Source organism: Magallana gigas, chromosome 2 (assembly GCF_963853765.1).
Source record: "Magallana gigas chromosome 2, xbMagGiga1.1, whole genome shotgun sequence".
NCBI classification, from domain to species: domain Eukaryota; kingdom Metazoa; phylum Mollusca; class Bivalvia; order Ostreida; family Ostreidae; genus Magallana; species Magallana gigas.
In genome coordinates, this window is record NC_088854.1 from 34,010,779 (window position 1) to 34,038,642 (window position 27,864).

The window sequence follows — 27,864 nt, forward strand, 5'->3', positions numbered from 1 at the left end:
GAATCTCAAAGTTGCTTACAATTTCCAATTGAATAAAAATCCTAGCTCCAAAAATCACATTTGTTCAGAATTTGAATTAACTGCATCTGTTGACTCTAGCACTTTCCCTAGATTTTTACATAACTAATTTGATGGTCGCCTTAACGATGTGTGTGAACCAGTGATGTGACCCTGGGTATACTGGGGAGGGTCAGTCTGTTTGCCTGGGGCTCAGGCTCGTGCTCACTGACTGCTCGTTTGCTCCGTGTCCGCCATACTTTATCCACGTGATAACACCGCTTACAATTCCAGTGTCTGTCCTCCCCCGGGATAGCGTACTGGAGCTTCTCCGCCGTGGTGTGACCGGTTGGGTCCGAACGGTTGGAAATATCCCCCTCCCCAAAATCATAGTCGTCACTTTTACGTGCATGAGATTTTCGCGGGAAAAATGAAGGCTTAAAAAGAGACGATAGAGAAATGTCCGTTTCATTTTGCCTCTGCTCTTCTCGTTTTTTCGCCGCAAAGAGCGGTTCCTTCTTTTCAGGATTGGGTTTTTGGGGATACTGAACTCCCCACTTGTCCGTGAAATACTGACGAACCTTTTCTGACATTTTATCGTCGCCCAAAATCATGCCCTTCTCTTTACTCTCTTTCATGACTGTGTCTAGATGCTTCTGTTTCTGAACTTTCGGGTGTCTCTCGGCAATGATGGAGTCCATGTCTTTGTTGAGGGAGCGGAGGGACTTGCCGCCGTAGTGTCCGTACAGACAGCTGTCTTTGTCGGCGTCCGTGTCCTGTCGCCGCAGCTCCAGACATTTCTGGAGAATCCGCTTCTGATTGATGGCCTTTTTGACGGCGACACTGGAGCGCTCCTGGCGGGTAATGTTATAGTGGAGTTCCTTCTTAATGTAAGCGTTGTAGAAGTCGTGCTGGTTCCTGGCTACGTCGTTCATCACACACAGGAACTTCCGGTGGTTGTCCTCCTGCTTCCGTACGTTCATCAGGCGCCCCATAAACATCGCGACGGAACCACTGTATCACTTTCCTCCGCAGAAAAGAAGAATTATGTCATCTTCACCAAAAAAATTAAAACGAACAATCCAGTTCCCATTTACAGCACGTAGGACCATTTTACGAATAATTCTCAGTGGGTGCAACACTGTTGTGTACACTTATAGCTGTTTTCATGATGTGCGCTTTGTTATCCAGTATACAAAGTTATTTACGGTCTTGTACTAATAAAACACACCAGCAGCATAAGACACTGCGCTTTGTGTTCGCTTATTGTTACCACAATAATCAATGGACATAATCTTATTGTTAATCGGGATTGTAGACCAAATACCTAATTTGATGTAATCACATCAGTTTATCTGCGTGATAATTCAGCGTTCAGTGCAAGAAAATCCTGGCGACCGCAAGGGCTCTGCTCCGGTTCCATTCAAGCGCGGACAATAATTGTCCCCGCCAGGTTCATGTTTCCATTTAAAAACTATCAGCAACACTATTTTATTGTTTTCCAATCGATGTAATCATGCAAGAAGTTTGCTGTATGCATTTGATTGAGTTTTAAATCTGCCCTGCTATTAATCATCCCCGGTTTGATTGTCTTGCGTTAATCTGGAGGTGTTCAGCGCTCTCCGAGGAGCTGTCGTCAGTCTATTCAACGGTTTACACATCAAAAAGTCCAATATGTACAAATAAAACTTACAAGGACCCCCTGTAAACCCATCCTTACAAAACCAAGCCAGTCTTGGAACATGTAAATTGGGACAGGATGATTTGACTAATAAAGGTTATTGGGTCATAAACTTTTAACTAGTTTAGCACGAATAATGGTGAATCATGGAATTTAAAGTTACAAAGGACGAAGAGAGTTTGTAGACTGATGCTATATAAAAATCATTGATGACATAGTTACAAAAAATTCAACTTTGCGTACTTATATAGAGACAAAAAGTTACAGTTGTGCATGCGATGTTCTTTTCATTCAGTTTTACAGGTACATGTAAAACACAATGGGTCTTAAATTAAATGCGGCGTTACTTCAAAACTATACAGAAATATTCCATTTATATTTCAAGAATCAAGGAATGATATTTGTATCCCTCGATGAAAATTTTTGAAACTTTGGAAAAATAATATCATTCAAATTGCAAATTTTAAGGTACTTTTTGTGGCTGATTGCGTGCATGAAACAAGTTCTTAACGCAGATCGTGTTCATTTGCAGTGTTATTTTTTACCTCCCATTTGGAAAATAATCCACAGAAACTGTTAATCTATATGTTATGAAAAAAAACATGTTTCAAAGCCTTACGTAAAAAGCTGGCGATGGCGTAAAAAGAACAACGTTGTCAGATTAACGAAATGAATTTCGTTGCAACGTTGCAACATCGCATCATTTTTTCGACATTAAAGAGAATTAGTGATTCAGATTTTTTTCCTTTTGAAGGGTTTATTCGATTTAATCTTGTTTCAAGACATGAACAATGACCTAATGCTAAAGGAGAATACTCCGTGTCTTCAGTCTTACGCAATACCGTCACGTGACGTTAACAGAAATAAACAATAAGTGTAACAAGATTCACTATAAAATTAGAACCATTATAACAAGAGCTTGGACTTTGGGTAGTTGTTTCAAACAGCAATGTGACGTATGCCTGTCTATTTCATTGCTGCCCACTCAGTGAGAGCTAATTGAAATCAACACGATTTGTCTGGCTTTTGAGCTAAGACTACCAAATCGGTGCATATTTCACTTGAATCCAGCGTCATTTTAAACATGTTTTGACGCAAGTAATGATAGCTACGTCCTACGGAAAGTCCAAGGCCTTGTTAAAATGGTTCTATTTACAAATGACTGGGTACAGTATGAATTCGTCTTCTTACGGTGTTATTCCACGTTTTTTGTTTTTGTTCGTTTGTTTGGTTTTTTTGCAAACCCCTCGTAATAATAGCAAAAACACTTGACATTTAAAATTTTCTACTCGCAGAATAGTTGAAGGTGCCAAATTCACCCAAGATACCTCTTTTCTGTATGTACACCCTGCGCAATAAGATCTGTACACGCAGGGAGAGAGAAAGATTTGCGCACTTTTTTTTTTTTCGAATTATGGTGGTTATTTGGATTCTTTAGGACGTGGAGATTTGTAAATAACGTTACATATATGTTGAAATGCATTTTGTGTTATCAAAATAAGGGTATTGATATAGCACCACGACACAATTGATGCAAAATGTTACTTATTTACAGCTGTTTTAAATGATTTCGTAACCTCTTGCGTCTTCTCTCCACGAATTTAAAACGTATAAAGATTACATATTTCAACATTAAATATGCTGCTAAAAAGGGTAAATAAATGACCCAGAGGTGGCAAATATGTACTTTTTAAAGCGCTAAGCATAGCTACGCACTTTATTGTCGTTAGACTTCTACTTCCGGTGCATCAAATACTAGTAACCACCCCTATATATATATATATATAAATATATATCATTTAAACTTGTTAGGGAATCAGTTTCAGGGGTTTACGCACATAGTTGCACGGGCTATTGTGAATATAAGGTTCGAGCTATTGTGAATCTAAGGTGCAGGGCTTAGGTACATCATTGCAGGGGCTGCCACGCAGTGATAAGGAAATAAATTGCTTAAACAGAAGCTGAAATTAAAAAAAATCAAATCGATTCTTTCTAACTAAGCTTGCACGAAGTAAATTTCCTTTAGAACCAAGATAGGAAAGCACTTTTCAGTACTATCGGTACTTTGATTCAATATAATTTTGGGGAGAAAAATAAACAGTCCAGAGATATGACAATGCTGTGTAAATATTACTATATACAATCTGTATGTCCCGGACATGTGATGAAGGGTTAGAAATACAGTTGTCATCTTTATCAGCAAAATCTTCTAGCATTGTTTTTGGTCATTTACACAAAAAATTGAATAAGCAAATCGTAAACCAGTCTATTTTTTACGATTTGCTTATCCAAATGAAATAAACAGTTTAAAGTCAATCAAACCTTTAGTTTAACAATTGTGAAAATACCTGTACATATGTTAAACTCATATGGCATGCAATGCTCTGACATATTAAGAACAAAAGGCTGGTCTGAAAACATTGACAAGAACACATTAAAAGCAAGACCCCCTCCCCCTCCCCCTACTCACCCTCTAGCTACTTCATTCCTACTGGATGGAATAAGATTGCGCAGAAAATATGGCAAGCCTTTCTAATAGTTATGCAAGTGATAAATTAATATAAAATTACAAGGGTCTTTGCTACTTTTACTTAAACAAATCAGCATGCCAAATGTTTGCATTTAAAGCTCACCTTCTCTCAGATAATTATAACTACGACAGATATTTCACAATACTTTAATGGGATGAATCCAATGCTCAAATTTATGATCTAATGGAAACTTACAATCATTTTCAAACAAACAAAAAATAAATCATTTTTATGACAAATAAATACAACAGCAACAGAATCAGAGAGCCTAATATATGATGATTACTAAGGAATGGTCTAGTGGGGGTTTGCAGTACAAACCAAACAGTTGAATTATTTGCAAATCAGAGTAATGTACATCGCATGTTGTGATGAGAATATTTGAATTTTACAATATTATAGTGACTCTTGATACACTCTCTCCCGTAAGGGAAGAATTAAAAACTAAATAATCAGAGGTATTAGCAGTCTTGAGTAATTAAAAAACCAGAAAAAAAGTTGATGTCAAAACAATACATGAAATCTGACAACTGTATTCATGATTTAAAAAGTTCACATGTTCACCTCAAAAATCACAAAGAGAGTAGCTTTGTGTGTAGATTTAAAAAGGTGATAAAATTCACAAATGTTTCAATGCATTACAATGGCATTGAAGTCCTTAAAACTTGTCCTAATCAACATATAAGACAATAGGTCACCAGTAGAGGCCTTGCCAATACACACAGTGCACACAATCAGATTTATATATACAAAATTTTAATATAACTTTTTCTTAGAATGACTATAATGTTTGATATATACAAACAATAAATAAACCCCAAGGGTAAATCACATAATACAATCACATGGCATTACTCAGTGTGGCCAGCACTTTGTTCTCAACTGACTAAATCTATTCCATATATAGGTCTATTTAATATAACACCAGAAACACATTCCACAGCTCCCTTCCCTGGACTCCTATCAGCTCCCCATTCAGTCATTTAAAATAATTAATTAAATGCAGGTTTCTCTAAGTTTTCCCATCGTTAAGTGTCATGAACCACTTCAAGCTGAACACATTTGAGATAATACATGTACTGACATACACAAAATCATCAATTTAAAGTTTGTTTTACAGAATGCTCATAATAGATTTACTGACAAATGACGTCATCTTGTTCACACATACTTATATAAAGTTCTGTCAAAAACCAGTAAACATCTATTGAAGGTAATTTACAAAAATGAGACCTTTTCACCTAATTAGGAGAAAATGGGAGACACCAACCCCAATCATCTACCAAAGGAAACAAAAAATGTGGCTACGTAGGAAACAAACTAATGGAAAATGTTGATGAAAATCTAAGATTATGCAGATGGTGAATACAGTCCAACAATAGATGACTGAAGCACTTACAGTTAGCATCTGGGAAAATGAACCTTCCACCCTATAGCAAAAATTCCCCCAAGAGTTCATCAAAATATTACCATAGTACAATGACATCGGCTAGAGGACATGTATACTTCATTTCTAAAGACAAATATTTCTATCATTAATATACATTGATGACTATTGGCCTTAAAAAGTTAATTTTGTTGTGTTTTAGATATAATTTCATGTACTATTGCACAAGTAAGAGATCGAAGTCAAAAATCATATTTGAAAATGCCATTTTACTGCAGTTACCCCAGGAATATTTTTTACTTCATAAAAATGATCCAGACATTAACAGTGATATTGTACAACAGACCAAAATGCAAATTAGTTGGACAAGATGCCAATTCTTATTTCCAGTATGTAATGAAAACAGTTTTTAAGTGTCACAGTAGACATTGACAGACAGCCTCATTTTGGATACATTCGCCTCTGTCCTGGTTTTAGTCGACCTGATGACCTTGTGGAGGAGGGGCCAGACTGGAATCCCTCGCTCTGACCACTCTGGAACTGGGCGGGGTTAAACATGACAGGCATTCCAGAAGAGGCTGGATTGTTATCTGTGGGGCCCTAAAGAAAAATACAGAGTATTTATAAAATTATATTTGATCATCATCATCATCATCATCATCATCATCATTATCATCATGTTCTTTTTCTTCTCATTGAGAAAAGGACTAGCATACAAAATACTCTATTCAAAGCATCTGAAAAACAGCAACAGTATAAATCATAAAAGTACATGCATATCCTAATTTTTTGTTTATACATGTCGAAATAATTTATTTACAACTATAATGGCGTATCATCCCTTTTGTGATTTTATTCAGTCAATGAATTCCAGCAACAATATTGATATTGAGATTTCGTATTTTATTTTTACAAGTATCTAAAATGTTAAGATCTTGTTAAATGAATTGTGTCAAGAGATATTAAAGGGGAAGGAAACCATATATATATAGGACAATTAATCAAATAATTAATTCCATATTAATTTTGTTTTCTATAAATACCTCGGAATAGTGAATAAATCAAGAAACATCAATTGCTTCATTAAAATTTCACGGCACTATGAGAGCTGCCATTGAGCTCTTTTCTATAACCTCACATGATCCATTCTGATTTGTTTCATCAACAGAGCATCAGTATAAGCTAATTATAATATTCACTCTAAACTGACAACAATATCAATTTAAGACGTTCTTTTTCCCAGAGAAATCAAGAGAAGACTTTCCTCTAAATCTTAAAAAAAAAGTATAGTTGTTCATTTGACAAATACATGTGTGGATGTAGGTCATAAACTAAAACTCAGCGTAAATGTGGAAATTATCAACAGATGCCAAGCTTTGTAGAAAATGCCTGCTGTCATTATTTCGAACCCACAATTCTGAATTTTGAGGACTGTGAGTGCATTTAAAACACATGACTACAAGATAATTATTTAGTTGTAGCAAATCATTTTGAATTGGTCAAAATGTTGACTCGGGGTCGTTTTTCAGTATTGTATATTAAAACCAAATGTGTTTAATTAAGATTCGTGTTAGTTGTAAAGTTAGCAGCAACCTGGTACATGTCTTGCTTTCTTCAAACTGGTTCTGGGATTAACAGCATAAAAAAGTAAAACATGCAGCAATGTTAACAGCTGTCATTTATTCAATGAGATGTACCAGTTATTCACATTAAGTTTTATTCTTTAGCCTTGACATGTTTACATAAAAATCGTCAATTTTGTTCAGTTGGTTACTTGATACAGAAAGGCATAAACCAGCTTTTATTTCAAAGCAGAGTACTGTGTAATGTAAACTGGAATAGATGGTGTGATGCCCAGATAACTGAATGACATTTTAGAGTATCAATACAAAAAAGTTCTACATCATGTCAGCCTCCAGTCATTGGTGGAGAATTCAACTTCTGTAACTTCAAACATGCATTAAAGCTTCTTGTTGTTTATCTTCAAAACAGTATGACCAACTGTAATCATTTAAACCACTTTATTAGTTCAAATTGAAATTTTTTTTTTATAAATTTCTTTCCCCTTTTAATATCATAAAGCAATATGCAGCAGTTCAAAAGAAAGTGTAAGCTCTATGTCATCAAAGGGTTAAACTCATAATCATTAGCAGTGACCAAAGTTAAAAAAGTTAAGTTAAAAAAAAACCAAACATACCACCATTTTAAATTGACTGGAAAAGCAGAGTGAAGTGTGATTTGAAGTTTATCATTATTAATAAGATTCAGTAATAAGTTAATCTATTTACAATGTAAATGCAAATTAAAAAAAAAACCCGATGTGCATGTGTGCATAGTTTATCATCTGCCATTTCCTTAGATGTTAGTAAAATATGGCAAATTTTGCCAGACTTGTCTAGGAATTCACTGGTTACCTGAGACATGAAGTGAAGAACTTCACTAGAAATTGAGTTGATGGAGTTGTTTCGAGAGATCTAAATACAATGTAACAGCTAATCTACTATGTTGTGACATACATGTATTCTAAACATTCACATTCATATAATGACAGCCTCTGACAAGACGCCGGTAATCAGGACCCCTGTTCTTACCTCCCCTGGCGGCGGCTGCTCCGTTCTGTTGTCCGACGAATTCCCCGACTGTCCACTCGTTTCTTGCTGGTTGGAACTAGAATCCACATCTCCACCTACAAACCACAACCTCAGATCACTAAACATACCACCTGGAACATCTTCTTTTTATATTGTTTTGTACATAAGGAAGAACATTTCATCTTTTCTTTTCCATAGACTGATTCTATATTCCATGTACGTACCTGGACTGAATATGGCGGGGGAGGACTGGGAGGAAGGCATGACGTTGAACAGACTGGTCGGTACGTGGGAGGAAGTAGACGATGCACTGCTCCTGTTTAGAACATCCACGTACTTAGGCACGGAACCTACAACCAACCGGTCAAAGGTTATTACAGTAACTACAACTACTAGGCTGGAAATTGAATGTGAACACCGTTAAGCCGAGTTTTTAGTCTGCATTCATCATAACAATCTATAATATCAGTAAACATATGAATAAGTAGGTAAGTAACAGGGCCAGATACATTGTAGGTACTTGTGCATGCTTTGATAACATTTTTACACCAACACCCTGTAATCCTCACCCCAAAACCTTGGCAAAAGTATCAAACCAAGAATGGAATATTGTCCATGTTCATACCGACAGATCATATATCATGTACATATAAATCCCATCAACCAGACTAAAATATAAGCTACCGGTATGTACAAGCAAGTTAATACAGTTCCTTTATTTTCCACGCAAAAGCAAACGATATGCACAGTAAATACCAGATTATCTATGATAGAACGATATTTAATCAGGTGAAAATATTTCAATTAACCAACACTTTTTACAAAGCATGCACCATAAGGAATATTTGACTGAATATATGTTTCTCCTTTACCACTGTATTGTTGAAGCAAACAAAATTTACAAACCGCTGAGGTTCACTAATTTGATTTAAAAAAAAAATAACAAAGCATAAGGTGAATGCAGATAAATAAAAAAAAAAACCAGAAAGCAAGGAAAAAAATTAGAATTTGGGATGCAAATTCAAAGCATATTATTCATGAATGTTATATAACTGTTTCATCATTTCTTTCTCAAAGTATTAACACTGGAATAATTCCTTCTAGATACTTACCTTTACCTTTCCTTAGTGAAAACTTATTCCCCATGGGGGGCCCCCCACTGGGAGGCATTTGTTCTGGAGCACTTTGCTGCTGCATTGTGGATCCCACTGTGTGATGAATAAAATACACTTACATGTATTAGGTAAACTCATGTAAAAACTTTTGTTTTCTTTCTTTTCCTCTGATAACCAAAGCAAAAAATTTAATAAGGAAAACATCAATTTTTTATTTTTAAATTACATAATTATGTTTCAAATAAAGCAGATCATAAAGCAAGAAATACAGAGAAACTGACTGCTGAAATCTTTAGGGGGAGGGGGTGGAGGCTCATTCCTCTGTTCTCCTCCATCTGTGTTTATCCACTGCTTCTTGTTTTCGTCCCATACAATCTGAAATAGGATTTAAATTAAATTTAATTCATATTTAATAGGCTCCATATTCTAAAGAAAAGGAATTTTTTCACGTGATGATGAAGGAAAACTGATAATATCTTTGATTAATTACAATCAACCCTTCTGAATTTTCTTGTCTCTTTATCACACAAACCTTACCTACTGACAGAAATTGATATTACTACACTTATTACAAAAATCATTAATTTCATGGTAGTTAATGTTTTTTATTTTGTGATATTTCAGGGTGTTTTGCAGTACACAATATTTAATTCCATTTAACCCTCCTGCACACTCTGATCTCCCTATACACCTCACCATATACAGATTGAAATTTAATATATGATAACTTATTAGGATATAATGCGGATGTCAATTTATTCAGGATACAAGTATTTCAGCCCTTTGCAGTAAAGCTGGAAGTAAAATAGCCATAGTATTTATTGTTGCAGTAATGGTATAGGTACAAGAGCCCTAATATTTACAGTTTGTATTTTAGGTATAGGTACAATAGCCCTAGCATTTAAGGATGCTAAGTAAAGCAAACTTTTGGATGTTTGAGCGTACCGCTGGTTTCTTGTCGTCAGGCAGCTTCATCTCACTCACATCGCCTGGCTTCTTCTCCTTCTTCCCCTTAAAAGGCCACCAACTCCAGCCCTCCTGTCATAGGAATTCACAACCAATGTATAAACATGCTTCCTAGAGATTTATAATAGCTGGATACACAGGTAAACACAGGGAAGAAATTTTTTCAGTGTGGCAGAGTTTATTATTACAGAAATACAGGTATATTTTACTAGGCTTCATCGGGTTTTATTAAATATTATCAGCTGGGTATACAGAATGATATGCAGAAGAAAAAACTTTCCAGGTTTATCATGAGAGATTTACCTTATTTTTGTTTTTATCCTGTGAGAGACTCATATCTGATCTTTTCTCGGGTATTGTGCCAGGCTTCTTTCCTGACGAGGCAGCATTAGTGTGGGGTCCACCACTCCCGGTGCTGGTCTCCGACACCGTTCTGGGCCTCATATTAGGGGTCACAATCTGCCAGAAAAAAAAACCATATAAACCACACCCTTAAATATTTAATGAGGACTAGACTTTGACCCGTGCGTGCACGGGTTGACATTGACATTGACATTTACGAAATAGGTACATCGACACCCCGTATTATTGACATTTACATAACAAAGCTATTAGCCTACAATGATGCTATTAATTTTACTACACTTCCCTTAGTTTGAATAATTTGTGTCTCAGAAAAGGCCCTCAACACAGTTGGAATGCCTCCCATATACTCGTAATGTAGCAGACAATTGCAGAATTGCTCCGGAACGATTTATGTATATTTGTTACTGTATACAGGGAAATATTCGCCCCCTTTTTATTTTCGCCCCTTTCGTCATCGTTATCAGCTAGCAAATTTAAAACTGGGCGAATTACAATGTTCCAAGTTATCTCTTTAGTACACATGCGTGTCTGGGCGAATTTAAGACGGGGCGTAACTGTTTGGAAGTGTAGAAGGGCAAAAATAACATGGGGCGAAAATAATTCTGTATACAGTATTTAATACTTTCTCTTATAAAAAATCATTAATATATATGAACAGAATATGTATAGCAAAATTCCAAAGAAAAATTACCCGTATTTGTATTATCTTTCTGAGTTTATTCATGTAAATATGATATTGTGGAAACATAAACTAAAGATCCCTTTAGCGTGAATGTATTGCGCAAGCGCAAGATTGTAAAATCCAAAAAATCCAAATGATTTCCGGGATTTTTTTTAGGAATTTTCGTTGATTATTAATTAGCGAAGCTTTACTGAGAACAAATAAAAACAAATTGGTAATCTTCAAGAACCAACGATGTTTAAAATATATAAAACAAAAGACAGTCTTCTTCCGATTTATCGGTATTAAAGACTAAAAATTCGAGTCTATTATTTTAATATAGTAGTATAGATAAAGACACACCCTTGGGGTAGGATTCAGTATTCAATTTAATTCTACCACAAGAGCTATCAATGTGAATACTAATATAGCCTCTTATTTCTATAAGAGGCCAATGAAATTGACAGCTCACCTGGTGTGATTGGTTCCCCACACTGCTGAAGTAATCAAAGGAAGAGCCAGCAGGTGCATTGTGGGATCCTGCCAAGCTGTCCTCTTCTTCTTCTTCATCATCATCCTCTTCATCATCATCGTCTTCATCGTCCTCCTCTGTGTGGTGGGACACTAGGCTATGCCGGTGGTGCTGTAGGCCCGCCTGGTGGTGACCTGTTTGTGTGTCCATACCTGGCTGAGTATCCGTGTTTTGACCTACCAGATATAACCGACAAAACAATGTAGAGAATAAATAAGTGTTTAATATAAATCAATCTATTTAATATTGGAAAGTCATTTTTCAGTTGGTATGATTAAACAAATTTCTAATTCTACTGATATAGATGTTCATTGCATGTTTATAATTATTGATTTAAAAATAAAATATGCATTATTGAAAAAAAAATTTCTGCAGCTTGAGATTTATTTATTATGCACTTCTGTTCCATTAGACTGTCTGTATGGTCCTCCTACCTTGTGAGTTTGGATCATAGTAGCCCTGATTACTAGTATTGTCTGTCCCTGCAGTTGTCTGCTGGTGCCCTAATGCCTGATTTGAATCATATTGCTGGTATCCTATAAATCCAAAGAATATCTGTTATTGAGTATGTCTGCATAAATCTGCTTGTTTTTCTTTTCAAAGAAACATACATGTAACATAACATAAATAATTGATTTTAACTTCTATTACCATTCTGGTGAAATTGCTGTTGGTACGACCACTGAGAATTAGGGTCCACCCCTGCATTCTGATAAGCATTAGGATCCACCCCCTGGTTGTAAGCCTCTGTATTCTGAGTGTATTCAGGCTGGTTCTGGTAGTGTGAGTCTTGTTGTTGTTTCTCTTGGCCTGTCGCTGTGGTCGAATGAAGTTGGTGTTCCTGAGGTACGCCATACTGATTGTACGCAGTTGGAGCCTGGTGATGGGCATGCTCAGCCTGTAAAAAAAAAACAAATCCAGCTCTCTTTAGAATTGCTCAGTTTTACCATTGATCAAATCCATGTTTGCAACTATATCAGTCACATCATGATTCTATTTTTCACTGGTACCTGGGTTGCACTAGGGTCTTGAGTCTGGTGTTGATATGGCTCCTGACCATATGGCACTTGTGGTGGTGGCATCAAGGGGGTGGATTCTCCACCTGCAGTGTAGCCTGCAACTTCTCCACTCTCCGTACTAGCTGCACGGGTTCCATAGCCTCCGCCATATGGAGTGACACTTCCAGACAGGGGCTGTATTGACCCATCCTAAATGATCAAATACACATATACATTAATGATGAACTAAAACCAATAATAGTACTCATACAGCTGTAACATGGTGGACTCTGATTGATGGCCAAAAAGAAAAGTGTTAAAAAGAAAGATAACCTGGAATCCGGCATTGATCCTTGACAGATGCTGCAGCCAGTCTGGGTCTTCATCTTCTGCAGTATGAAGCTTCTGAGGATCAAAGTATTTCAAGCGATTTCCCAACTGAAAATAACAACAAATGATATTTGAGTCAATGTAAATGTATTTTGTATTGAAAACATTTTTTTTTTATACTGTTAGATTTTAACTTCCCCAATGGACAGATCTTACATGATTCTTAAGCAGAGAAACTAAAGACTACATACATGTAGGCATTTTACATAACCAATATGTATGAAATGAGATTGTTTATGGCATCCCATCTCATTAACAGTATTACCTCATAAACAAGCTTGACTAGAATAGGTTGAAATAATGTTGGTGAATTCAGCATCACTCGAGAAATTGCTTCACAATACTGCAAGGCCTGTGATTAAAAAAAAATTCACAACATGTAAACAGTTTTATCCATGATACCAGTGTATAACATAGTTACACATCTATTAACTTCATACAAGCTTTTTATGGGGGGGGGGGCTAAATTACTTACCTCTTGAGCAAATCCATTTTCTGCTAATCTACACGCATACAAGAATTTAAAGCTCTGAAAAAAAAATACAGAAAAAAATATAAATTTGATATCAAGCCAACACCACACCATCATGTACATGTAATTCAGATTGACATCTAGATAACATCTAAGGTGTTTATTTACTACACATAACACGACAGTGTGTACCTGGAAATTGACCGTAAAGTATGACTGGTTCCCGAGGGATTTGGCATACTCGTAGATCTCAGTGCACTGAATGGCTTCATTAGTAGCAAATTCTGACAAAGGCAAACTGAAAAATAAAAGTGCAAGAGTTTGTATCAATAAACATGTTGAAGGTTCATAAACTTAACAACTCTCTTATTACCAGTACAAGTCCAAGTAACTTTACAGAAAATGGGATAAATGGCAATATGTTACCAAGTCAAATCAAAATAAAATACATATAAAATATCTAAAAAAAAAACGTAAATGTTTAATTCTAAACTGTTTGAATTCAAATAATTAACAGCAGTAAAAATAACTTTTTATATGGAATTCAATATTTGCATTTTTGTCCTTATACTGACTGCTTAAAATCATGTACCAGTAGTTTTGATTAAAAAAGAATTTGCACAGGTATTACAAGTATTGATACATTTATGTATTGTACACAAATTAATATTTTATACAAATACCTGTGATTTGATCCCACTAGCACCATTTTTGCAGTTTTCTTTTGATAAGAACCAAAATTTACATGTGCCATCATGTAGCAGAAATGACTAGCATGAAGAAAGCCCTTGGATGCTGAAAATAAACATTGACAACTTAAATGTAAAATCAATATAGAATATAAAAAAAAACTTCAAAAAATTTCATTTGGATTCATAAATTAGTAATGTTATAAAAATATTTTGGGTAATCACTAAAACTCAAATCAAGTCAGGAGCAAGAAGAACATTCATTTAAATTTGTCATATGTAGGAAAAAATCTGCCTAAGAAGTGCTATTACCAAGAGTGTCCCCCAGGGTCATGATTGACTTTTTGTCCATCTCCCGGCCCGTCGGGTTAGAGAGGATCATGGCTAGATGTGGTCGCCAGTCTCCCCACTTCTCATCCACCACGCACTGAAAGGAGGGCGAGTAGTGTTACAGGGATAGTTACCGTACATCCACTTGTAAATTACAGTCTCCTGTTCATTTCTATGAATGTCACATGCAAGCCCTGTCTCTTTATTATAATATATTTACATTTGTCCTGATTACGTAATCAGCTTATCCCTTCAAGAATGTGATAAACAACTTTCGGGGACAAGATCACATGTAAAAGCAAACTACTTAAGGAAGCTACTACTATCATATACATATACTTATGTACAACCAGTAATATGATTTTGTAGAATACGAAACGATTGAAAATTACCATTACCAGCAAGAAAATGAGCAATTATAAAAACTTTCTCTTAGTATGAATACCCTTTCTTTTTTATAATAGACATTCTGTAGATTCTAAAATGATACTTACAGTGACGGCCGCTGGCTGTCGACATGACATGAGCTGGAACAACGTCTGTAGAGGGTCATTCATCTTCATGGCACTGTTGGCAAATCTGCAGGATAATGTTTGCAAGTGTAAATTAAAAAATTATGTAGTGTATGGTTAACATACAGTATCTGAGTGCAAGTGTAAATCTTGGATAAATAACAATTACAACATGTTGATTAATTGACCACTTACCGGGTCATCACATTGGCATGGGCACGACTGTCCATTTTACTGGCTAAAAATAAAGCATGGCCCCAAAGACTGTTCTTCATGGCCCACTCCAGAGCATCCTGTTAAACAATTTGAAACAATTCAGTACAAAATACATGAGAGCATTAGTGGTGTCAACATCTTGTACAATTTCAAAGCTACATTTCACAAGAAATTTACCTTTTTCCTGCCATACAAGAGTAGATGCCTGAAGCGATCTGTAGTTTCCTCTTGGGTTTTTCGGCCTCGGGCAATGACTGACCGATCTGAAGTGACGACAGACATGTCCACAGTTTCATCGAACTCTTCATCCAGCGTATCCGAGCTGGGATTAATCTTCAATCCCATCATGCTGTAGTCTACAGTTGTTGGCTCATGTCCATCCAACAACAGGTCAGCAATATCCGTACCCATAAATGTCTAAAAGGATACAAGTACATTAATATCCATGGTTCAGTCAACATTTGATAATTAGAAACACATTTAACTTAAACATGGTTCTCATCCTAACTAAAAGCTACTTGAATCCAATCAAAGGACTATGTGCGGTATTATGCGTTTTTTGCCCCCAAAATCAAAGTTTTATAAAGCGCTTTAAAAATAAGGTTAAAGATAGTTGAAATTATACTGAATATAGGGGTGTAAAAGGTTATCACCACAGTGACGTCATAATGTAGAAATGACGTCATGAAGATTGCTTTATTTTTGTAAATTGATGTTTTGCAGCGAAATATGGGTGTTTTCCGATGGATTTTTGACTGAGACATCGAGCGCAGACTTGCTCAAGTACCATATTTTAGTAAAATGTATATAACTATCTGAAGAAAAACACCTGTTAAAATTGTACTTGAGCAGACCTGCACTCAATGCAAAATATAAAGCAAAAATGAGAATATTTCATTTTTTTGCAAATTTAGATAAACAGCGAATGAGCAATGATGACTTAAATCAAGATTATAGTGATATGCATCCTCTGTACAATGATTTATGAAGATTTGATTTTCATACAATACTATTTAAAAAATGATTGAAATCGGGGGCAGATATTTGACCATACCGCACATAGTCCTTTAAAACTAAAAAGCTGTGATTTTAACTTTTAGGTAATTTTTTAAACCTTCATAAACACAATTGTTTCCAGCATGAAAACACAGGAGTTGTACTGACCCCGTTTTGTTTGATCAGGAGTTCCAGGAACCTCCAGATGAGTTCCGCGGAGTCTCGGTCTGTCAGCTGGATGTTCTCCGCACAAGTCTTTGCCCTGGCCTGGCAGTAGGTAAGCACATCGTTCTTATGGGTATCACCCCTTTAACAAAAAAATGTTTCTATTAGTTGACAAAGAGCTGAAGAAAACCACAACACTGACAAGGTTTTTTTTTTGATAATTATTGACAGGAAACTTCACACTGTGAAGTGGTACCTCAAAATGATCTTAATAGAAAACATTCTATAAATCATGTAGATTTACATATTTCTTTACATAGAATGACAATATTTGGTACCTGACAAGAGGTCCAGGGAAATCCTTCAGTTCCTCTGTTTCTGGGTTATCCTGTAGCATTTCATTTAGGTCGTGAATCTCTACAGTGGCCGGTTGACCTTCTGCAGGCTGATTGGGAACGACCTTGACCAACTGTCCTCCAGGACCAAATCTGATACAGGCGTGTGGAATGGAATGTTTGACTGGGGTCATTCTGCTGGGGGCTGTTTCTACAACAAAGCAGAGCAAATGCCTTAATTTGGCAATTCTAGGTCCTAAGCAAATTAGACTTTCATTCAAATGATGGAAATCAGAGTAAAAAAAAAACATTCTAGAATTTACCTTGCACATAATCCTGATCGTAACCATAACCATAGCCGCCGCGATTGTAATTGGCATAGTAAGCATCCCACTGAGCACGTGTGTAGTCATCGTAACCTTGGCGACTAGATGACCTTGACCCCTGGTAATGCCTGTATCCATCGTAGTCTCTATGTAACAGATTCAATTTTCATAAACAACAATAATTAAATGTGAGCATATGTCACATGGTATAAAACATAACCATACAAGTTTATAAAAAAATAAGTGATGTTATTCATAGAAAACATATATGCATTTTGTGCATTTCAGAGGCAAAATACAGTATGCATTGTGTGTTAGATTTGTATACTTTGCTAGAATTGATAATAGGAGTTGCTTATATACACAATAATGAAAAATGAATATAATGAATAACATTTTACATATGCATGTAATACACATGAATAATTACATAGAAATGAGCATTCATTGAATACTTTTATTGGTAGCTTCTTATAAATAAATTTTGAAAGAAGAAAAAATATAAAAACCATTTCATCTACCCAACCACCAAAAACAGAGAGAACAAGGAAGATTTAAGATGGATTCCAAAGACAACTGAACAAAACAAGACACGGACAAATACAGGTTTTGATGAATTTATTTCTGAGTGTGTTCTTAAGACTTATAATGTTACGCACTTGCACTTCTGGTGTGTATCTGCATCAAATAAAGCCTGAGACACCTTGTGCTTGAATTCTATCATCTTAACATCAGTTAAACTAATATTATACATGCATGTGTTAAAGAATTCTAAATAAGCATGGCTGTCATAAAAACAAGCAAATTCTGGGCTATTCATAATTTATGAGTGAGGTTGAGGCTCAAGCCAATGCCAAGTGCAGGAGAGAAATCAACGTCCATTTCAGAAACACCATACAGAATGATGTCTTATTTTCCAATGCATGAAAATTCCAAAGGTTTTCTATGCTCAAGAAACGGTCACTCATATTAACCATAAGAACATCTATCGACAAACAACTAATAAATGATTGAGACTTTGAGGAATGAGGTTTGAGAGAGAGTGTGTTTCCAGAGAAAATCTCACGGTAATAGTGATATCAATTCAGTCAACACAAATACATATACCCTGTGGCAGCTTAACTCTATTTTGTTTGTTAATTAGCAAAAGGTATTTTCAATCTCAATTTTAGAGTTTACAATTACAACATTACAGATAATTTCATCAGCACAGATCCTCCCATCCAGAAATCTAAATCTACATCACCGAGTCCTACAATTATTCACAAAATTTAATCCAGATGACTTTTGGCTAGCCCGTCATCTTGCCCATTATTTCCCCCTTGCCCATAATTTACTCACTGGTGCTCTGCTGTGTCTGACAGTGAGCCCGGGGTGTGGACTCGCGAGCCTCTCTGACTCGTAAACCTTTCACTATCTTCGTAAGGCTGTCCGTACTGATTGTAATATTGACTGGGGTATCTGTGGGGAAACATTTACAAGTCATGCATCATTCAACTTCATCAACAAAATGCACTCTCTCCAATTTGGTTAGGCCTGGTGAGCATGCAAGAGATCTAACTACCTGTAACTCCCAATACATTGATGTGTTTCATTATTATGTTACATATCGCCCCAGCCGATTACATGTAATATCTTTGATGGTAAATGCTTAACTTAATAAACCCATTACCAAATGTATTGAAAATAATACATATTCATGTGTATCGACTAGTTTCTCTAGATCATACAAATAATAAAATATACAAGATTGCTACTGTATAATTTCTTGGTAATAAGACTAATTTGAACTACTGATTATAGTATTTTAAAGTGCTTTTAAAATAAAACCATAACATACAAATATTATCTACACATGTTAACATAACATATAATACAAGAGACAAAACACACAACAAATCACACAAACTCTAGCACAAGGGTTTGGTTAAACACAGAGAAGATGCTCTCAGCACACCAAGTTTTTAAATAATGTGCAGAAAATGGAGTGTATGAGTAAGCAATGGAATATACATGTAAAGCTAGCTAGTGGTCAGCGAGAGAACGTGGTCAGTGGCAAGAGGTCGAGCTTGCCTCAGCTGACCCTGATTTCTATGGAGTGCACTGAATTAAAAGCAAGATTAATAGTGTTTATTAAAAGAAGAAGAATCCTTATCAACATTTATCATTTCATTTATTGGTAAACTTTAGTATATTGTATGCTTTATTTGGTCAAAAATATAGCATATTCCAATAAGGGCAAATGAAAGGAGTAAGAAAAAGACTCTTTAATTTTGAACTTTCTTTTTTTTTTGACTTATTATTAACAATTCTTAGATACATCTCAATTTAATAACCAGTATCAATTCTTTTTTTTACTACGGAGTTGTTTCAACTTATCTAAAAGTTAACATTGTAATATCATGGTAATGATCTTAAGGAAATATTCCAAAATAATGAAATAATAGTACATTTTTAGCAAAGAAAGAGACAAATTATTATCATGCAAAGATTAACTGTCATATAAATATGGTATACAAATAAAAAAAAATATAATAATGTTATTGCAACACATTCAGAAAGCAGGAAGAAGAAAAGAAGAACATTTCACTTTGGAATACACTAAAAAGGAACACAAGATGGCCGTGCAGGCTAGTCCAGCCTTACCCGTGTTGCCAGTGGTTATGAGTATGGTAATCAAATTGCAGTAACCTGTTGAAACTGAAAGGTTATCCTTGCTGTTAACTTTAATTCATAATATCTGGGATATCCTATTTCAACTCTTATTGTAGAGCAAAAATGTTGGAAAAATAATATAATAAAAAATTACAAATAGATTGAGAAAGAAAAAAGGTTAATAGTTTTTATTAATTAAAAAATCAGACATATAGTGCATTTGATTTGAATGTGCTGCAGGTTACATGTAGAAATGACTTGGTGATCAAAGATGTACATGTACATATATATCTTAATGGGTCCCACCAAAGTCTATTACATTATTTATATAATGTGCCATGCATGTACACAAAATTGTGACTAAAATTGTGTATGGTATTTCATTAAAATGTTTATATACATGTAGTTTGTAACACAGCAGATTTTACATCTTAAAATTTTACAGCATTTTCTTTAAAATTTTGGCAAATGCAAAAAAAAGAAGAGCTGATGAAATTCAAGATATTCAGATATACATTTTTAATTAAAAGATTATTAGTTCAGACAGTTCATGTCTTAAATTGATGACTGTTGTAATAGGTAAAGAATAAGGTGCACATCATACCTGTCTTCATAATTGCCCCTGCCGTAATAATCGTCATAGTAACGCTGGTCATATTTGTAATATTTGTCATAGTAACCTTGTCTGTCATAGTAACCATGGCGATTGTAATAATCATACTGCTCATAGCCTAAAAGAGAAAAAATCAAATTATCTTAACTTATGAAATCATTTCTTTAATGTTTTTAAAACCAAAAAATCAAAAGTCAAGCCATGCAAATTTTAATATTGGTATATCAATGTGAAAATCAAACAATATAGTACATTCCTTATGCTTAAAAACAACATTTGGTGTCTATTAATTAGTGACAAGAAATAATAACAAAATCCTTCTAAGTACAAATTCAACAAAAGAGAGACATGAGACACAGGCATAATCTTGTTTTTTTTTTTCAATATGCAAACTGTTACTCAGTACATTGTCTTAGAAAAAATCCAAGAAAATTAATTTACATTCAAAATTGTAATGCTTATATTCTAATTTCTAAATGGGGCAAATTGAACATTCAAATTTAATCTTCTGGCATTAGAAAGTGGTAAGTTTGCAGGAAAGGTTCAATCTGAAAATATTTGATTATAGAAAGCAAGTACTGTATTAGTAAAAATAAAAGCATTAATTAGAAAAAAGATAGGCAAAATCAAGAACCAAAGCTTACTAACAAACTGATATAATGGCATATATAGGTAAATTGGTTAAATGGACCAAATTTGTTTTCAATTCTGAATGTAAGTATAATTTCTCTATCATGCCTTTTCATCAAAGGGGGGATTAATTGCTGAATGAAACACACTTCACTCTTAAAAAAAAAAGGATTTAAAGCAGCCATGAGTAGAGATCATCGGTTTCCAAGGAACACAATGTTATTTGTCAGTCTAGCAGTGGTTTATGAGTATCTATAGTTACAGTCATGTGACATGCGTTCTTTCGTGGATGAGTGGTCACTACACCTACTGACCTTCATGGTATTCTGGTAATTCCTCTATCACTGTAATGGTTTACCACAAAAAAAAACATGCAAAAATTCTGCTCTTCTCAAGCTCAAACACACAAAACAATTCTTAAAATTAAGAAGGCTGAGCGATCAACAAATTCCTAGCTACCCTTCAGATCTACCTTAAATTTAGGCCACACCAATATAATTTCTTGTTAGTTGGACATTCAGTAAAAAAGGGTACGAGCTGGCGAGCGATTATAATACCCGAAATTTTTAGGCAGTACAAAAATAAATTTGAATGGACAATTATATTTCTTCTACTTGTTTCTGATTTATAAACTAAAACTATAAAAAATGTGAAAAATAGAGCGAAATAGGACAGAAAACAGCGCAGAATTTCCTGGATGCAGGAAATTAATAATATTAATTGTATACTTTTATTTAAATACGAGCGCGCGGGGTCCAACAAACAAGAAATTATATTGGTGTGGCCTTATGAGTACGATTTGTTACGCTATAAACAACTTTTAAAACAATTACCAAGTAAAGAAAAATACATAAATTTTAGTTTTCAAATTTGAGTGTTTTCTTATATCCTTATACAGTGCTCTTCTTCTGGAGATCGATACAAAATACAGTAAAAATAGCCACGACCAACCAGCCCTCTTGAAAAACTTTTAAAACTAACAAACAAAAACAATATTCTAAAGATAAAAAAACATATAAACAGGATACCTACAGTGGTCTGAGTCAATATATCTCATGAATCTATCTGTACATTTAGTAAATGATAAAGCATTCAATGAATGTCCTTTAGTTCATGCTTTGTTAGTGTTGCATGTATTTTTATACATGTCTCTTCACAGGTTTGAGTCTCCACTAATCAGCCTAGATTTGTCAGTGTTGTCCATATACAAGAAATGTTATACTTGTACATGTATAGCTATACCTTCCACTATATGCCTATATATTTCATTAATGTATACATACATGTACATATATTTTTTAGTTACTTATCAATACATGTATAAATATTCTTTTTGGCTACATGAACCTCATGATTGAATTATTTGTGTATATCCATCACCTTTTTACATGACATGGTCTATCGTTTTTACAATTTTATAATGAGTAGGTGTCTCTAGTTTACCTTTTCCATTTTTCTTTTCAGAATTTTCTGTAAAATACCTTATGCTTTACTACTTTATGAAATGTCATATTTTTTAAGAATAAAGAACAATTCAAAATTGTACAGCTTTTCATACAATACTAAGTATTTGCTGATTCCTGAAGAAGGTTTTGATAATTGTACACTAACCTCTTCCATATTTGTCCCTATAATAAGGGTCTCTGTTGTAGTCTTGTCGTGATCTCGGTCGGTCAGCCTCTCGATTGTAGTCCTGTCTTGATCTAGGTCGGTCTGACTCTTGTCCTTGTCTAGAACTTGATCTGTCATCATCAACTGTAAGTAAATAATTAAAATACATGTTATATACAGTGACAAACTTGCATATTAAATATCTAATTCGTTGCAATTAATTAATCAGTTTAAAATCTTACGCAGTGAATGTCGTGATCTTGGGCGCTCATATCTCTCATCTCCATATTGAGGATCTCGTCGTCTTGCTGGTGCTTGCTTATCATAATAGGGATCATAATCCCGATCTCTGGGATCCCGCCCTCGACTCTTGTCACCTCTATAATAATCCCGTTCTCTATCACGGTAACTCTCACTTTCCCCCCTCCTTTCTTTCTCTTCCATCTTCCTGGTGATTTCTAACTCCCTGTCGATGGATGACCCGCGCTCGTGTCGATCCCGTTGGGAGCCTCTCTGATAGGACCTCTCCTGTCTGTCCTCATGCTGCTTGCTCTCCTGCTTTGAATCAGAAGGTTTGTCTAGCTGCTTCTCACTCATGGTGTTGATCAACATCTGGACAGGGGAGAGAACATCCCTACTGTCCTTGGCTGTTTTCGAGGGAGAGGCTTTCGTTGATGAAGTTGCACTTGAAGAAGGAGTGATGGCAGGTGCTGCTGGAGCCAACAGTATATTGGCCACTGGTAGTGCATCATTGTTTGCCCACAGTGTTGTGGCAGGAGACATGTTGTGCTTCGCCCTTTGTTTTTGTACTTGTTGAAATGCAGACTCGATACGCCTCGGTGACATGACCCCTCTGGTTGACCCTGCTGGAACCCTTGACTTTGTTGTGTCCCTTGGCGGACGTCTGAATTTCTCGCCTTCTTGACCCTGTTTTGAAGAAGTAGATGCAAGAGACTCCCTGGAACTAGATGTCTGACTGGCTATACTAGGTGCACTCTCCTTAGTCTCTTTTTCAGCTTTTGGCAGGTCCTCAGATTCACTAGACTGTGAAGAGAGTGTCCGTCGCCTGTTTGGTGGCTGAAACGGACTTTCTTTTCTTGGCATGATCGGACTTTGTGGCTTTGATTTCTGAGCAACCCTACCGGAATCTTCTGGGCTAGCTACAATAGGACTTGGCATCTGTGAATCAATTGTACTAGTGAATGGCTGTGATATACTTAAAACATTCTTATCACTATCACTTGACACATTTGTTTTGTCTTTTCTGAATGGATTACCTCCCCCATTTGGAGCCCCAATAGGTGGGGGACCTACAAGAGGGGGTTTTGCATCTGCTGCTACATCTTCGTTTGCTCTATTATGCCCTGGAGATATATTGGGTGATGATGTCAACTGAGGTTTAAGATTTTCAGTTGCAATCAGTAGATTTTGGTTGGCACTTTCCTTTTCTTTCTCTGGATCAGAATTATTTTGAGTCTGTAAAGAGTAGCCATATCAAAGGAAAAAATTAGAAATATAAATTGATTATTTATAACACAATACTGCATACTAACGTAACAATTCGGCTAAATTAAAGAAAAAAGTAATGTAAACAAGTAATATCTAATTTCCTTGGTGAAAATTGTGTATTGTTTTATCTTATGACACCAAAATACCTGTGGTGCTGTTTCCGGAGTGTGTCTCGCTGATCCATCGTCCGAGTTCTTGCTAGAGCCAATGAAGAACTGTACATTACTGTCGAGGGCCTCCTCCTGGCTTTGCTTGATTTCCCCTCCTGGAACCTCCAACATCCGACTGGGCTCTGAGGGCACCACTTCCCAGTCACTTAGCCCTTGCTGATCATCAGAATTGGGGCTGCCACCAGAAACATTTCCAGACACATTTCCTGTGCTGTGTAATTGTCCATGCAAAGCTGACTGGTTCACATCATTCCGACTAGGAGGAGCTGGTGTGTTTGTTTCTTCATCCTTTAAGTTTTCTGGCTGCTCCTGATCAGACACTGATATTTGCTGGAACTGATCCGTGACTTGTTGAACATGAGGGGCTAACACAGAATTCATGGCCAACCCAGTGTCAAGAGATCCTGTGGAAAAGTTCACTGTCTGCAAACTTTCACTACTGATTACTGGATTCATCACATCCTCTGCTGGCACTGGTTGTTGAATCTGATTGAAAGAGTTTTGGAGAGACGATCCATGGGCTGAGTTATCACATGTACCTGTGTTAGATTCGGATTCATAATCATCATTCTGAAAAAATCCAGACATTCCTTGACTGGCCGAGGACTGGTCCAGATTTTCAGAATCGACTGACTGATCTGTCACTTGTTCAGGGTGCTGACCATCACTGAATGTGTTAACATGTGTACCTGAACTTTCACTAGCTCCAGGATCAGTGTAGTTACCATGATAATGGTTATAACTGGGATCAAAATTTCCAGATTGGGCGTCAGTATTTGAAATGCCCTGCTGTTCATGGACCATATTTTCTTGGTAATTCACCTGAGCTGGATCATAACTCTGATCATACTGTCCATACATAGGTACCCACTGACCTTGATTTTGATCATAGTAAAAACTACCATAACCATTATCTTGCCCTACTGCTTGGGATTGGTTAGGATCGTAAACCTGTTCATACGTATTTGGATCTGGAGCCATTTGAGTAGGATCTGATTGGGAGTAGTTCCAGTTCCAATTTGGATCATGCCCTGTGTTGTACTGTTCAGGGTGTCCATTAAAAACCTCTGCTGGCTGATGTTGTGCAGAATTTGCATCTTGTGTTGCGGGATTAAACTGGTTAGGTTTATTGACCTGCTCTGTAAACTGAGCTGGATTGAAGAGTTTGACTCCCCCAGGATCTTGGTTTTGTTGCTGGTAGCTCCATGGAGCAGACTGACTCATCTTTGAAGAAAAAAGAAAATAAATGATATAATTTAAGGCACATACTATTCTTGTTCTCATCTTCAACTCACAACACAAAGTATATATATGGAGTTAATGCTAGTTCTTGTTTTATATCGACCTTGGATTGGTATAGAGCTGTCATGTGTTTACGATATTCTATTTTTGTTGCGCAAGTTTTCTCCAAAATGATGTCATTTTCCAAATCACAAGGGACACTGGATGTGCAAAATCTTTTCACATCTATACATATATATCAAAGTTTAACTGGTTCAAATCACACAGTTACTCAAGAGACCACTAAAATAAAAAATTTTGGTATTACTTTAATTAAAGTCACTAAAATTGCCCAAAATCCTAACTATGATATGATATCATTGATATCACAGTATCTTAAAATAATTATCGGCCGGTCAAATAGACATCTGATGATGTATTTATATGCTAAAATTATCAAATGACTTTGTAAAAAATTTCTTAGTTATGAATCCTACAAGTGCTAGAGATTAAGATTCTTCTGAAATAAAAACGTTATTAATAATCTTACAAATGATGGTATAGTAATAATCATATGTGATAAATTGAACTTATTCTTATATCTGAGGTTAAAAATAATAAATTTTCAAAATTGTTCACCAAAGAGACCATCAGTAGTGTTCATGTAAGACTCTCGATCTCGGACATAAACCCATGATGCAAGAAAAATTTCTCTTAATTGAATCAAAACATTTTTGTAACACTTTCTCATTAAATTTAATCAATCTAAATAAAGCATGGAATAATGGTTGTAAGAATCACATGTATATTTCAAGTAATATCAATTTAAAACATGAAATGTTTGTGAAACACTTATGCCCCCTCCCTCATACATTATACTATAGTAGGTTGCACAAGCCTTTAATATGGATGTAAACTTAAAAATCAATAGGAGTCGTCTACCCATTGAGAATTCTATTATTATGATTATTAAATAAGACTTATGTCAGAATATATTTATATCTGGCAGGATTCATAGCTGTCGCCATGTTGCAAAACATAACCAAATAGACAGCTGGGATTGTTGTTGACAATTTATTTTCTTGCCTAAAGAAATGTTCATGTGTACGTAACTGTGCTGTAAAATTCTTAAACAGTTCTTAGTTAATTAATTAGTTTAAGAAAAGAAAAAGTTACCAATTCTTACAGATATACCTTATTTACAACTGCCTTATGTTTTAGCCCAGACGTGGAAAGTTTACCGGAAGTTCACATTGAAAACAGGAAGTTGGCGTATATCGACTAGGACTAATACCCGATTCAATACTCAAAAACCTACACAACATTCGTTTGAAGTTGAGAAAAACGTATTTCTCAGATAAAACGATGCTCATCCGCTGCCCACCTCCAAAATTAGTTCTGATTTTTGTCAAGATATTGTTTTCCCCATAAAACAATTGCTTTCAATATATATATACATTCAAATGGTGTTTTTCAGGTATATTTTGGAGTAATAGATACCCTACATGTAGGCCTATATTAATGTTTATCGTGTTTATTGGGTTAAGAAGAAAATATCTTTGTAATTTTCCCTTACAAAGAATTCAATAACAAGGACTAATAACTATAAATACTGATAAACATTATATATCATATTTTTTAATATGATACTGTATGCAATGGGATACATGTATATTTAAAATATTTCATATTTGGAAAGAATTGCATTTTAATCAATAACCTCGAAAATCGGCTGATTTATTAAAAAAAATTAACTTTATATACAATAACTATCTATATACAATACTAAACATAAACTCATTTTGGCATAATAATAAGCATTTTGGTGTTTTTGAAGGGTATTTCGGTGTTTCACCGGGTATTTTGGTAAATCCCGGGTATTTCGGTAATTCTATGTACCGGAAATGTCACCATACATTGAATCTTGTTGCATAAATCATATATAAAGTAAAATTACGGCATTTATTTAAAAGTAATCGAAAATCGATAATTTTCTTGAAAAATGCGCAATAGTCACAACACTTTCACAAAAATCGCATTATTTCGGAAAAGTTACTGTTTGCGTTTTTCAAAAAGTATTGAATATATATAATTTGTCAACACATTAGGCTATCTATTGTTTGTTTTACTTCTTTTAATGATAGGTTTTTTTTTTACAATGTTACAATGTAATGATTTTTAAAATTTGTTTTTGTCAGA

At 35.3% G+C, this 27,864-nt stretch overlaps 1 protein-coding gene across 13 annotated transcripts; it reads right to left on the reverse strand.

Moving 5' to 3' along the window:
• Nucleotides 1–4,339: 4,339 nt before the first annotated feature.
• Nucleotides 4,340–26,999, reverse strand: LOC105336693 (protein transport protein Sec16A). Of its 13 annotated transcripts, XM_066076303.1 has the most exons (34): nucleotides 26,860–26,999; nucleotides 24,421–25,668; nucleotides 23,008–24,241; nucleotides 22,766–22,909; nucleotides 22,598–22,624; nucleotides 21,469–21,498; nucleotides 20,516–20,642; nucleotides 19,903–19,956; nucleotides 18,598–18,717; nucleotides 17,254–17,402; nucleotides 16,934–17,141; nucleotides 16,599–16,737; nucleotides 15,612–15,851; nucleotides 15,414–15,511; nucleotides 15,201–15,285; nucleotides 14,689–14,803; nucleotides 14,371–14,482; nucleotides 13,880–13,985; nucleotides 13,691–13,744; nucleotides 13,481–13,567; nucleotides 13,159–13,263; nucleotides 12,838–13,035; nucleotides 12,479–12,725; nucleotides 12,262–12,363; nucleotides 11,768–12,003; nucleotides 10,572–10,727; nucleotides 10,248–10,340; nucleotides 9,584–9,677; nucleotides 9,300–9,395; nucleotides 8,412–8,537; nucleotides 8,188–8,282; nucleotides 8,011–8,070; nucleotides 7,794–7,809; nucleotides 6,056–6,196 (listed from the first exon to the last, which is right to left on the reverse strand). In XM_066076303.1, the coding sequence occupies exons 2-33, from the start codon at nucleotides 25,666–25,668 to the stop codon at nucleotides 7,801–7,803; spliced, it is 5,994 nt and encodes a 1,997-aa protein (XP_065932375.1). In that variant the 5' UTR covers nucleotides 26,860–26,999; the 3' UTR covers nucleotides 6,056–6,196; nucleotides 7,794–7,800. The 13 variants fall into 13 exon arrangements, with proteins under 13 accessions (XP_065932370.1, XP_034301715.2, XP_034301718.2 ...); XM_066076298.1 differs by lacking the exon at nucleotides 7,794–7,809 and having other exon boundaries at nucleotides 4,340–6,196; nucleotides 9,306–9,395; XM_034445824.2 differs by lacking the exon at nucleotides 7,794–7,809 and having other exon boundaries at nucleotides 4,340–6,196.
• Between the last annotated feature and the right edge of the window lie 865 nt (nucleotides 27,000–27,864).

Bases quoted from the DNA above. Each gene is read 5' to 3' on its own strand.
- LOC105336693 (XM_034445824.2), bottom strand. From the start codon at position 25,668: ATGAGTCAGTCTGCTCCATGGAGCTACCAGCAACAAAACCAAGATCCT. The intron at 24,242-24,420 runs GTATTTTGGTGT...TACTCTTTACAG, and splicing joins CTCCGGAAACAGCACCACAG to ACTCAAAATAATTCTGATCC. The intron at 13,986-14,370 runs GTATTTGTATAA...TTTATTTTTCAG, and splicing joins CTAGTGGGATCAAATCACAG to TTTGCCTTTGTCAGAATTTG.